The 14,143-nt window shown below is 38.5% G+C and overlaps 1 protein-coding gene across 1 annotated transcript; it reads left to right on the top strand.

Annotated features, from left to right (window-relative positions):
- Positions 1–1,157: 1,157 nt before the first annotated feature.
- Positions 1,158–13,053, top strand: AGXT2 (alanine--glyoxylate aminotransferase 2; the record flags this gene model as incomplete). The annotated part of the gene is made up of 13 exons (XM_010289059.1): positions 1,158–1,243; positions 1,660–1,844; positions 2,153–2,276; positions 3,354–3,448; positions 4,576–4,669; positions 5,740–5,833; positions 6,877–6,977; positions 7,405–7,497; positions 8,319–8,451; positions 9,131–9,219; positions 10,773–10,922; positions 11,278–11,376; positions 12,943–13,053. Coding segments are annotated over 13 exons (1,454 nt in total), but the record flags the coding sequence as incomplete, so codon positions are not given.
- Positions 13,054–14,143: the final 1,090 nt, after the last annotated feature.

Below are 14,143 nucleotides of genomic sequence, written 5' to 3'. Positions count from 1 at the left end.
CAGCACCATGTTTGTGCCTAACCGGGAAAGAAGCGCTTTTGGTGTAGCTGTAGATCCCTTTGAAAGAGGTCCAAAAGCAGAACCTCTCTAACTTACGGTTTTTAATTAATGTTTTTGAGACTGGGCTCTTGACTAATTCATTAGCGCTATCGGTGGATGTAAGGAGAGTGACAGTGTACGTCATTTACTTCAGGGAAGTTTAATCTTCATTCAGTTACATTTTAAAGTGTTTTAGAAAATGTTTAAAACCATAGACGTTTAAAAATAAATATGTAGTTCTCAGCAGATAATGTTACAGATGCAGAAAAGAGAAAAAAGAGAATGTATTTCAATAATAACTTTTTCTGATACCTGCTGAATTACACTTCAAGTTAAAGGAAAAGTAGGACAGGTGATTTTTTTAGGATTTTGGAAGGAGGACGGAAGATGGCAGTGAGACTTTGTCGGGGCCCTGAGCATACCTTGTCTGCCCTGAGCAGCCTCACCTGGGGTCTCTGCCCATGCCCATGTCCCAGGCGCCCTGATTCAGCTCAGCCCTGCGCTGTAAGTCCTGCCTCAGCCTTGCCAGCAGTCCAGCCTCTGGCCCTGTCTCCTCGATGGACCTTGGACCTGTGTTGTAGCCTTGTCTCCAGCCCTGTCTCTGGCCTCATCTGCTGCTGCTCCTGACTGGACTTCCTGGGTGGACCCTGGACCTGATTCATCTCCTCCATTTATGTGGGGCACTCTCAGTGGACCCTGCTTTGCCCACCTTGTTTAGGTCTGTTGGGACTATGCCCCGGTCCCTGAGAGCACTGCCTGTGCTGCAGTCACCCCTGTAGAGGATTCCTACTCTTGCTTCTCCCACATAAAAATTTGTATTAGAAGCTGATTGTTGGGGGGGGGTTAATTCTTTTTCTGCCAAAATAAAAGTCCATGTAAAACTGAAAACTGAGTTTTAGTGGATGAGAGGTGCTTTTTGGGGTTAATCTACATCTGTTTTGCCTTTGCAAAGATATTACATATATTTTTTTTCCCCCAAGAAGATCTCTGACACAAAAAAAACCCCAAACAAAACTTGCTTTGACTGTAGCGTGTGTGCTCTCTGAACAAGCTTACTGAGAAACTCGTTCAGATGTGCACTTTGATAAGTGTATGATAATTCTCTTACTATTTTGTAGTTGCCTGTAGGCAGCAGAAATGGAAAAGTTCTGTCTCCACGCAAGCAAAAATGCCTCCTTGTGATTTTGTACCTGAAAAATACAAAGTAAGTCATACATACTACAATGAATTTAAGTTAGACTAGATTTGAGTGATAGGCTCTACTGCTATAAATAGTCAGTGCATTAAATATGATTATAAAATTTGCTTGTTTGGGAAAAAAAGAATTCTGTTTCAGCCAGGATATAACCTACAGATGTACCTGTGTGACAATTCTATAAATTATGCCTTCCTTAAAGCTTTTTAAATCAACAATTTAGCCAGAAGTGCAGAACAGCAGTCTTATTTCAAAAGCTGAATTTCAGAGGTTTGTAGTACCCCATGTGTGCCAGAATTTATTAAAATCTTAGTTTTGTGAACAACCCCTGTAGACAGCTGTGTAATCTATATGATCCACTACAGTTCCATTAGTCTGGATCGTTAGAAAGCATAAACAGATACTGACTTTTTTATTCTACTCAGTCCTATCCATATGAACATATGCAGAAGATTCGTGAACAAAATATTTCTCCTTCACTGCGGATGTATTACAAGAAGCCATTGTTGCTGCATCAAGGACATATGCAGTGGTTGTTTGATTATGAAGGACGACGATACCTTGATCTCTTTGCTGGAATTGTCACTGTTAGTGTTGGTCACTGCCACCCGTAAGTATGTTACTATTTGATTTATGCTCTAAAATACAGGAAAAGATACCGATGTTGGTTTTGTTTTGTTAATCTGTGGCACTGTCCCTAAAATCAGAATGTAATTCACTGAACTGTCATGTATCACTTACATTAAGGTAAATTTCCACTATATTTTTAAGAATTCATTCATTTTTCTACTTGTTTATCCATCTGGCAAATGGCGCAGTGTCTACGTTTTCAAAATTAACAACGGGTAGGTGTGTGCATGTGTGAGTGCATCTGTGTATAGAATTGAATCCTGTTGTCTCTTCTTGTGCTATATGCAGGAAGGTAACTACGGCTACCCAGAAACAGCTTGCTCGCTTGTGGCATACCACTAATATCTACATGCACCCATCAATCCAGGAGTATGCTGAAAAGCTAACTTCTCTTCTTCCAGATCCACTTAAGGTACTTTGCTTCCAACAGGAGCAGGGGTTGCTGAAGCTGTTGTCTGTTTAAAAGAAACATTTAATATAAAAATATTTATTAAATAAATGAGAGTCATGTTATCTGTGGAGGGAAAATCTGTATGGGCACTACAGACTGTCAGATAAAGAGAGCATGATGACACTCAAGGCCTTTTCTTTAGACCCAGATGTAGACAAGCATAGTATCCCAAGCTCCTGTTCTGTTCTCTTCCTCCAGTTGTCTCTGTGAAGAAGCATTGCCAGCTTAAAAATTGCTGAAGGAACTAAGATGATGTTAACTATTCTTATATGCAGCCATGATCTCATGAAAATTCACAGTGAAAAGTATTTGACAATGCTTTGCACAGTGAGCTTTACTGACACTGAAATAAAATGTCATGTTTCATATGCCCAGAAACAGTAAGAAAAATATTGATTTTGTTTTCAGATAAAATAAACTGTTGATAAAATGAAATTGGGCAAGCAGAAGAGTGTGAAACTATCATAATCTCAAAAATGGAAGGAGAGTAAAAAAACAAATTTAAAGCATCTTCATAGTTTAAGCAGTGGAGAATCTCAATCACATCTGAAAATTAAAGTCAGTAACACTAGAATTTGAGCTATTTGCAAATCTCAGGATATCCCCTTAATCCTCATGTGCTCCCAATAAGCAAATTCTGCTTACCTCTTCTGTTCCATAGCTGTGTCTCTGTGTGTCACTCCAAACACCTAACGTGCAGGGACACTGTACAGCCCTTTTTACCTGTGCAAAGATTATTTCTGTCCAGTCAGTCATGCTCAGTTTGACCCAGACACTTTAATTTTTCTTTGAATCACTGTTCCATCTTAGGAAAACCTGAAGACTCCAACTCTTAAAGATTTTTCTGTACTTGCTCTGAGTAGATGAGCTTGAGTTTAGTCCTCATCTATACTGTATGGGCAACACTAAGTTTATTGCAGTGAAGTCACCTTGTGGTAGGGATAGGTTATATCTCATAATGTTACTAAGTGACATGTCTGATGCCAAACAAAAAGGTGGTGGTTGTGCACTGTACTGATCCTAAGCATTCTCCTGTAGGTGGTTTATCTAACCAACAGCGGGTCAGAAGCCAATGATTTGGCTATGTTCATGGCAAGGCTGTATACTCGTAACTTCGACATCATCTGTTTCAGGTAATGGTGACAGATCTTTACAAAACTCATGTATGTGCTAAGTATCTATATGCCTAAACCAAGAAATAATAGAGAGCTCTTTAACCCCAGGTCTGCTGATGAGAATGCTATAAAATTATTTTATTTGACAAAGAGGGGTAAAACAAGTTCAAGATTTGATACAGTATATTAGGACTAGTTTGCATACAAAACTCAACCTTGCAAATTTTGCTTTTGTTAATTAGAAAAGGGTCTAGTATTTGTGTTCAGAGTGTGCTTCGGTGGACCTTTGGTCAGGGCCAGAGCAGTCTTCAGCAACTGCTACTTTCTTCCTTTGTTCCACCCCTGCAGTGCCCCTCTTTCTGGAGGTACAAAGGTACCTCTGGAATAGTGGTGCAGTGAACCACAGCAGGGAACTGCTCAGGCTGAAAGATAACCTGGCAGAAGGATTTTTTTGTTTTGTTTGTTTTTCTGCCTTATTTTTCTGCCAGATCCCTGAACTATAGTTCACTGCCTAGGTACATAAACAGCTCTTCTGGCTTAATGACAAAGGTGGTGCAGGGGTGAGTGCTATGTAAGCACCAGGGTAAGTAGTTCTTTTCACTATGCATCCCAGGTGACCTCAAATATTAGAATAAAAGGCCTTGCTATGAAGAGCCGTGTTTTTCTGTTATTCTGTTCAGCAGAATATTGGGTACCCACCTTGCTTGTATATTCTCATTAATGAACTTTATAAACTGGCAGCAAACCACCAGGTAGTTTAATGATTGGCAGCATCTGTTGGAGAGACCAGCAGTTCCCAAGATTCAAAGAACAGAGATGTTTGCTCTGTGGGGCTCAGGTGGTAGAGCAGAATTTCATGAGGCAATGTCTGAATTGCTGTTGGTTCCAATCATTGTTCTCTTCTCCTTGCAAACATTACCTCACAATTTTATCACTTGAAATTTAAGGAAACCAATGCAGATGGGTAATCCATATATTCCAAAACCAAAGCAAAAAATGGTAGTAGGAATCTTCTTGTTTTGAGTGTAACAGTGCACATTTTCCCCAATAATTTGTAGCTCAGAAGCATGCCTTTTCACAACTAATGTTGCTACGGTCTCTTCTTGGAAATGAGTGATGTTCATATGCTTTGTTTGTTTGCACAGAGGAGCATACCATGGAGGCAGCCCTTACGCACTGGGATTGACGTCTATTGGTCTTTATAAGCATGGTGTTGCTAATGGCTTTGGCTGTTCAACAGTGAGATTTTTATATTTTTCTTTAAATAATCTGGGTAACTAACAGTTTGATTTAATATTTCAACAATTATACGTTTTCTATCCTCATAGTGCTTTATAGTCACTAACTAAACAGCAGTGTAGCTGTTCCTGCTGTGTAAGCACAAGAACAGACAGAGTCCCCTTTCCTTCTCTGTATAGTTACTTGCACTGATTTGGAGTCAGGACAGCCATAACACAAGTGGTCAACAGTTCTTTAGTTGTGCTTGGTGCTTGCATGGAAGTCTGTGTAAGGTGCAAAATAATACTCAGAACCCTTTTTCTCAAGTTTTTTTTTGCAAATCTGTACAAAGCTGCTTTCTGCTGGTCTGAAGTAGATCCTCCCCGGAATAAAAAAAAAAAAAAAGTATGATGTCCCTCATTTCAGCGAGAGGGGAAATACCGGTTAATGAGATCCATTGGGGATAAATGGCAACATGTTATCTCCCTGCCCTTGAGCAAATGGGAATGACTTTTTGTCTACTAGAAGCTGGCATTGGCTACTCTGCTCTGAACTGGTGATAGCTCAGCCATGGCACTGGCTATAAGAAGGCTCCTTTATAGCAGCCTCCCAGCCTAGTTCAATAAATGAGTTGCCTGAAGTCATGTGGTATTTCATCATCAGTTAGGATTAGAAGGCTGGAGCTCCCCATTTCCAGCCTGTAATTACTCTACTAGATCTGCCTGCCTCCCTGTATTTTTCAGATTTTTATCTTTGGGTTATTGAAGTGCTAACAGCAACTCTAAAAATGTTGCTATTAATCTTAGGTAACCAAAACTGCTGACTAAGTTAAAGAACAAAACAAAGGAAATCATCAATTGAGTGACTATTGCTGGAATAGTCTGAATTTGTTGGTTCCAAAACAGTCTGTGTTCTACCATTTCTTGAGGGGGAAGTTTGTTGTTACTCCACAAGTGTTCTTCAGACAAGTTGCTTGAACTAGGTATACCCTTTGACTCTAACAGACTTTTTTTTGTCATCCCTAAGTATGATCAAAACATCTCTTGGAAAGGTGTCATCAAATCTGTAGCCATTTCTCTTGTGCTTGACAGACAATGTTACCAGATGTTTTTCGTGGTCCCTGGGGAGGCAGCCATTGTAGAGATTCTCCAGTGCAAACTGTTCGAAAATGCAGCTGTTCTGAAGGTTGGTCAATGACAAAAAGTATTTGACTTTTAGATGAGAGAATACTAAAGAGCTGTGGAAATAGGTTATATTTACCTCCTCAAGAAAGGTAGACCTCTGGTTAGGATTTGCAAGAGCAACCAAAGACAATATTGCGGAGAACCTCAGGGACCTGCTTCCCACTGAGAAAAATTTAGGGCAGGTGACACCTCATATTTTCAGATTTCTTAGAATCCTAGCCTTTGTTTCCAGCATTTGTCATCATCAACTCTGGAAGCTATGGAACTCAGTTTAGCACATCTGGAAGAACAGAAATGTTGACTAGGTTTTCTGCTGTTTCTGAAGTTTTGACAACTCTCCAGCTTTTGTTTTGGAATAATCTGAATAGTAAGGACAACCTGAAGCTGGTGATAGGCAAAAAGTGTTATATGAGGCAAAACATTCCATACACAGCACAATGTGAAAGCTCTTCTACTGCTCTCCTGGTTACAACAATTACAGTAATTTTTTCCACTGTTTCAACAGGCATTCTTTAGTATTTTAATTCACATGCATACATAGCACAATATTTTCTTTTTAGCTTTGCCCTCCCTAGTGAAGGGGAGCATTATCTATACTAATTGCTTAGTTTTTTACTTCAGTAGATACTGATACGCAGCTGTGTTCTCCAGAATCCTCGTACCTGCACTGACCTAACGATTCCTTATGTCATGCTGATGTTTATTAACCCCTGAGAAAGTGTCTGCTTCTTCCTGCTGCTGGTGTAGATGATTCACAAACACTCTCTCTAACCTACAGCTTACTGACCTGTATAATGTGTAACATCTTACCATATGGCAGCTTTGCCTTGCTGTTTTGCAACTGGCATTCCTTAGAGTATAAATGTTTAAGAGAAAATAAGGGACTCTCTCCTTTAATGTTTAGCCTTTTATTGTGTATTTGAGAGGTGATGTTTACCATGCAGTCAGAAAATACTTGTTGATTACATGTATAATTTCATGTTTTGAAGCTAGTTTTGTGTCATTTTAAGTAAATTCCCTTTAAACTGTTTCCCCTGTAAACAGGTGTATGTCATGCAAACGACCAGTACATTGAACAGTTCAAAGATACTCTGAATACCTCAGTGCCAAAGACAATAGCTGGATTTATCGCTGAACCAATTCAAGTAGGTAGTTTGCCATTTCTCAATTGTGATAGCACAAATAGTGTGAAACACTTAAATCTAATATTCTTTAGCTACATCTTAAACATAGACTTCTGATGATTTTTATTATTTTTAGTGCCTTAAACACCTTATGTATTTGAAAGAATGGATGCACTGTCTTAAAATTTCAGCTTTTGTCACTGATTTCCATGGAGCTAAAATTTATACCAGCACAACTAACAGAATAGCAGACTGCCATGTGGAATGGGAACAAGTGACTTGAGCAGGAACTTTCTGAAGCAGTTTAATGGCTGAAGCCAGAAACTCGAGACAACTGTCTTGCTATTACCTGATAGCTGCTGCTATTTTTTCATATTGTAGGATAGTCACACAGCGGAACTCATTTCCTTGTCTGTTCGTGAAGACGTTGTCTTTTTTGTCTTGGCAGGGTGTTAATGGAGCTGTTCAGTACCCAAGAAGTTTCTTAAAGGAAGCTTATCGGCTAGTACGAGAAAGAGGGGGCATTTGTATTTCAGATGAAGTGAGTGGGTTTTTTTTTACATAAGAGCTCTAGAGATTGGGGTACCTTTGAAAGTTGTCTTAAAAGAATCCAAGTGAAGGCAAACTGGAAGCCTGGAAATAATCTAAATTAAATGCTATATACTTCATAGCTAAAGTTTAACACAGTGCATTTTTCCAAGCATAGGAGCCTCCCAGTTTTTACTGCCTTTATTCTGCTATGTGGTATTCTGATTTTAGACACGGGTAATGTTAGTATCAGACTTCAGTCCTTACCTTTTGGGAGCAGTAAATCTACAAAAAATATGCAGGTAATAAATGCCAGCTGTGATGTGAGGTTTGTCACAGTACACTTCCTCTTATGAGTGTGGTTGGCATGCGTAAACTCTACAAGGGAATTGGTTGTTGTACCTCTGCAAATACATTTTATAAGTAGAGTTTGCCTAGCTAAAGCTATTTCATAGTAGCAAACACTTCAAAGTGACAGTGATACATACCTCAAGCATTGCAATAGTAGAAATCAGCAATCATGAGGTTGCTTTTGAAATGTGGTAAGTAACTGCATTTCCTCTCTATTTTGAAATGGAAGCTGCAGCTTATTTGTTTATCTCACTGTGTCTAAGATGTGGTGACATGTTCTCTCTTTCATATGTGAAAGAAAAGCACAATTACAATAAATAGTATTTTGTGCAAATCCATTTGAATAAGGATCCTAATACAAGTTAACTCCAGATGTAATTGCAGTTTAGTGCAAATCAGTAATAATAGAAAGACAAGAAAGAGAAACCATATTGTAAAACGTGACAGAGCGATGGGGATTTCTCTGGATTTTTCTTTTGAAAGGTACAGACAGGATTTGGACGGACAGGAAGCCATTTCTGGGGATTTCAAACACATGATGTAGTCCCTGATATTGTTACTTTGGCAAAAGGAATTGGTAATGGCTTTCCAATGGCAGCTGTTGTCACAACAAAAGGTATGTGTTCTGTTCTGCTAAGATGTAAAATAGAGCAATTACAAAATATACTATACAATAATTATTTACTGGGGAGATATGTGTCCAAACAGCTGAGCTTTATTAATGATCTTCATCTCAATCTATCTTTTGACAAATGAATTGGATTCTCATTACTCACTTCTTTTACCAAGTGCTGTGCTACACCAGTCCAAAGCTTTATTTAAATGGGGTTAGTTGTATAACTGTAGTAGGGATGACCTCATGCATCATTGATAGAGCTGGTAATAGATCCTGGAAATCCTCACTGAACTCACCATTTTACTAATCAATGTGCTGCAGGTATGTAAGGCAGCATGTTAGCCAGCTACTTGAGTCATACAAGTGACTGGCTGAAGCTAGTGAATAAAATTTGTAGATGTCAGTTTGCATCTGAAGTTTACATTGGCAGCATATGTTAGAAATGTAACTTTTTTTTAAAAAGTCTGTTTCTAGCATCTGATAGACAGTATAGTTTTTGGAAGTAGTCATATTTTGTGCAGACTACTTGCAGGACAAAAAATAAAGTCTTCCAATTACATTGTCTCCAGTAGAATCAGGGTTGAAGCACAGCGAATTTAACAGTTAAGTTAAAGCAGATAAGTAGTTACCAAACATAAGGCAACTGTAAGAATAATGAATGTTGTTCTTTTTCTTTCAGAGATTGCAAGTTCCTTGGCTCAAAACCTTCACTTTAATACGTTTGGGGGAAGCCCTTTGGCCTGCGTAGTTGGAGCTGCTGTTCTTGATGTAGGGAGAACGTTACGTGAATTTACATATTCCACACTTTTTTCTTGTAGCAAAAGATGAAATCTATTTGCATTTATTCCTACTATAAAGTTTTATGTGGGCAATTTTAAAAATAACTGTATAAAATACATAAACATATGCATGTATTATGCATACATAGCTTATGTACCCTGTGTGTAAGAAAAATTCCTGATTAGTTCCTTTGCAAGATTTTCATCCCTGTAGAAAGGAGTCCTCTAATTATGTTTTCAGAATCATGTTTTTTTATCTCCCTTACATTCTTTACTTTGTTAATAAAAAAGTAGGAAAGGACTTTCTCAAAAGGCTTAGCTCACTCTTTCACAGGATTACACAAATCCTCAGCTAAACCAAATTTATTCTCTGGCATACATACTTAACAAAATTGTTTTAACTCCACAGTTTTTACCTTATGCCTAGAATGTCTTAATGACCAGATAGTTAAAAATATGTAAGGTCAGAATTTCTTTAAAAAAAAAAAAAAAAAGCCACATGAAAAAGACAATAGATAGAAAAAACTTGCAGCATATTTCACTTACTATCCAGCAGGAAATCAGTCAGCAGGCAGTAGGTCGCTATTTAATTTGTCCTGATCATGTACAGACCGTTTGTCCTTGAATCTCATTTCATTACAGCAAATGCTGTTTCTATTCATGTTACTTTCATGAATGTTTTGGGTGTTTTTTAAGCTATTTAATGAGATGGTATGTAATAATCTGTATTTATTATATAAATAAAAAGGTTTTGAAATACTAGTTTACAAATAAGAAAGTCTGAACACATGTTTTAGGTTTTTTTGGCTCTGAAGTAACTTGGAGCCTGGATCTGAAGTAAGTCCAAGGAAGTTGTCAGAGTCAGGGATAACAAAATGGAGTTGAAAGACAAGGCAAAAATAAAAAAAAAAAAAAGGAGAAATACCCATTGTAACTTCTGTAGTTGTATTTTTTGTTTTTTTAACGTGAATTTTCTTAATGCAAATACTAAGTTCATAAAATGGTTTGTGTGTGTAAGCTCTGGTAGCTGGCTGCATGTCAGAGCTTTGATGAAGGAGAACAGAATAAGGAGCAAAAAGAAGATTGTGATTAAAAAGCATGATGCTGATGATTCTAATTAAAACACTCAAATTGTTACCTAAAAGGCTGCCTAATACACATAGGTATGCCTTGTCAAATTTTATTTTTCTCATGATACTGAGAAAGAATTTAAATATTTCTGATAAGATTTTTGAAAATAATCCTGCTTGTCAGGTATTTTTCAGTTACGACTGCATGTGAGCATGAATTACTGGATTATGTTTATGGACTAATAAGTAAAATGTGAAAAACACCACAGCAACAACGAAATACTATGTTTAGTTGTACTCTTGATGCCATTAGAGGATTATAAGAGAAGAAAAATGTTAAGGACCATGGTAGTGAAGGAACATAGTCTGCAAGGAAGTGAGATAAATGTAACGTCATCAAGCTAAATGGGGATTAACCAACTGTATTGGAAGCTTTTCCTGCAACGCTGTCATATTACATCATTTCAACCAGGCTATTGAAGAAGATGGTCTACAAAAAAACAGTGAGGATGTGGGAACATACATGCTACTGGAGTTGGCTAAACTACGGGATAAATTCGAGATTGTTGGAGATGTCCGTGGCAAGGGACTTATGATTGGAGTAGAAATGGTGACAGATAAGGTTAGTAATTTACTTTATTCCTCCTAATTTACAGTGCCATTGAAAGTTTTATCACATTTTATTTCAGTTGAAATAATAGGAAGATTCTCTATTAAAAAACAGCTTGTGAAGTGAGAAAACATCGCTCTGGCAAAAAATGAGCCAGAAAGTTCCAGCATTTCAAATATTTCACAAGTTTTGAGTAAACTGTGACTTGTGTACTTGAATTTCATAAAGTCATCTTAGAAAGCAGATAAATTATGCTGCTAATGTTTTCAGCCAGAGATGGGAGTGGAATGTATTGGAGAGCCCAGAATATACATCCTTTTCATCGAACTGATTTAGAATATTGAAATGTAACATTTGCTTTCCCTAGGACAGTCGCCACCCTCTTCCAGCTGAAGAAATAAATCAGATCTGGGAGGACTGTAAAGACATGGGGGTTCTGATCGGCAGAGGAGGACTCTACAGTCAGGTACTGAACCTCTGGTTATACATAGCGCTTATTTTCTGTCCTGGTGAACTACATCCCATTTCCCTCAAGCTAAATTGACTTCAGTAAATGAACTAGAAAAAGTATATTTTTAGGATCTATTTCTGTTTAATTTTGCTTATTTTATAAATCATGCAGGAGCTATCTGATTCTTTTCAAGTACGCTGAACTAGCGCTAAGCTTGGAATTTTCCTTTAGTGGGACAACTTTCCCTAGAAAAGCAATGTACTATAGTCTATGTAAATTAGCAGAAATCAGCAATATTCCAGCCGGCTTAGTCTTTGCTACTGTTCAAGTTATCACCTGATCTGTCAGTACAGAACAAGTTTGGTTTTGCTAGTTCTTTCAGTCTGGAGAGCTGGTAACATTCTACCTGTATGGTAATTAAAAAAAAACCAGAGAGTTCTTAATGGCAAGTTCAGCAACATGGCACAAAAGCGAGAACTGCACATGAATGGGCATCAGCCCACGCCAACTGACGACGCACAGTGCTGCACTGTGCTGTACCCAGGGCACTGTGTTGCCAGCTTCTTACAGCATGTGAATTAATAGCAGAGACTTGCCTCGGGGCTGGTTGGGTCAGTGAAGCCCTCAGACAGAGAGGAGGCAGCTTCTGTATGAGATGGATGGATGGATGGATGCAGGATGGCTAAAATAAATAAGACACTGCATCTGTCACCTCATTGTTTTTTCCACAAGTCACAGCCCAGAACACAGGTAACATGCTGCAGCTCTGAGTGTAGTAAAATCTGATTCTGTCTCACAAGAGTGTTGTTTATCTGGGAGTGTTAGCTTCAGCTGGGATGTGGGTGGGAAAGACCATTATTCCACTCTTGCTGCATAAGTCCTGTGATATGATGACAGAAAAATTTGAACTGAAAGTTTAGGATTCTGATGGAGGTTAAGTACACTTGGAAACATTATAATATATAGATCAGATGTTTGGATTTAAGAACCTATGTTCTTGGCAAGTTAAACTTGTGCATGTGTCCTTTCCTGATCAACATGCATTCAAGTTATAGTACGCTAACTGCAAGTTAGTATTTAGTGATTCTTTCATAATACATTCTTTTTAGAAGCCTCAAAAAAAGCCTATGACAGCAAATCAGCTGACAAAATGCAAGAGGCTGCCACTCTCAGTAACTATTACCTTTCCCTGTGACAAAGCTGCCAGAAAGGAAAATACACCTATGCCTCTGTTCTTTCTTAGTACAAACGCATCTAAGGTTTTATACTAGCTCCATCTGGAGTAGTATGCAGACATAGTAGTATGCAGTATCAGAGCTGCAGGCACGACCTGCTCCAGTCAGGACTCTTTTGGAGGCAGTTGCTTTGTCACAAGAGTGGAGTGGGGAGTTGGATGCAGTCAAGTCCAGAACTGCCCCACTTTAGAGTGCATTTTTCAGAACCCTCTGTCCCTGCTCTGCTGTCCTCCTATGATACTATTTTTCACACTTCTGAAGGTGAAGATGACGGCTGACTTAGATAGGCTGCTAGAAAATGTATGATTTCTGTACAATTATAATTTCCCCCCCCCTCTCTTCTCAGACATTTAGAATTAAACCTCCTATGTGCATTACTAGAAAGGATGTCAACTTCGCTGTGGAAGTATTTCATTCTGCTTTACAGAGACACATGGAAAGAGCAGCTGCAAAATAGACTGGATTTGTTTCCTTTCATGGGACTCACACAGAACTCCTGATATTTGCCACCAATCTACACTGCATAAGGAAATCATAGTCTGAAGATGAAATACTTGTTCGGTATCATAAGAGCAGTCTGACAGATCCCATGTTTAATAATGAATATGTTCTAATCTGTTTTGTAAATGTACACTTCTGTTCTATGGTGGTGTTACATATCAGCTGCATATCTATTCTAGCATTAGCACAGAACACCCTGATTGGATTAACTGTATGGAGGGGCAGACATATACTCATCTCTCATCTATGCACATCATAAGAAAATTGGTAATTTTTAGAAAGAGTGACAGCAAATGAATAAAGTTGTTTTGGGGAAGGACATGTTGTTTGAACTTTGTGGCATGCATGTGGCACCCACCCCTGGAGCTGCCATGGAGTGCCTCCTGCTGCCCCAACCGAGTTCCTTTGTACCACAGCCTTTACTGCCAGTTCTTAGATACCTTTTCACAGAAGCACCACAGGCTCCCACATGGCTGCGTGTTGGTGTGCAGGGCTGCAGAGCTGGCTGGGACCCGTGCAGGGGTAGTCCCCAGCTGCCTTACACTGCTGATCATCCCTGTTGCTGCCCCTGCCCCCAAAACCTTGCCATTTATACCCATTACCTACAAGCATTTGTAAAACACACAAATGATAAAGTATTTGATTTTATTTAAATAAGAAACAAAATTAAATCAAGAAGTAATACTGCAGGGTTCAGCCTGTGAGATTTCACTTACATAAGCATAATCAATCTCTGGCTAAGAACCATCCTGAGCAGAATGTAACTAGACGTTTCAAACAGTTAATAACTGTCTACCCTTACTACAATGATACACTGTAATTAGAGCATGAAAAAAATGAACAAAGTTGAAAAGTTGCTAATTACAATAATTATTTTTATCAGGGGGCTCTAATCCAGTCATCATCCTCTCTAAAATATGCTTTGCTTTTCCTCCTGCCACTTTTGGGATTGCACAGCACACCCAAGCAGTTGTTTAGCAAAGATGCAAACTCTGCCCAGTGAAGTAAGATGCCGCACTTCTTTCTTACATAATCACTTTTTAAAA

Source organism: Phaethon lepturus, unplaced genomic scaffold, assembly GCF_000687285.1.
Source record: "Phaethon lepturus isolate BGI_N335 unplaced genomic scaffold, ASM68728v1 scaffold16736, whole genome shotgun sequence".
Lineage (NCBI taxonomy): Eukaryota > Metazoa > Chordata > Aves > Phaethontiformes > Phaethontidae > Phaethon > Phaethon lepturus.
This window is presented reverse-complemented; position numbering and strand designations above follow the sequence as displayed.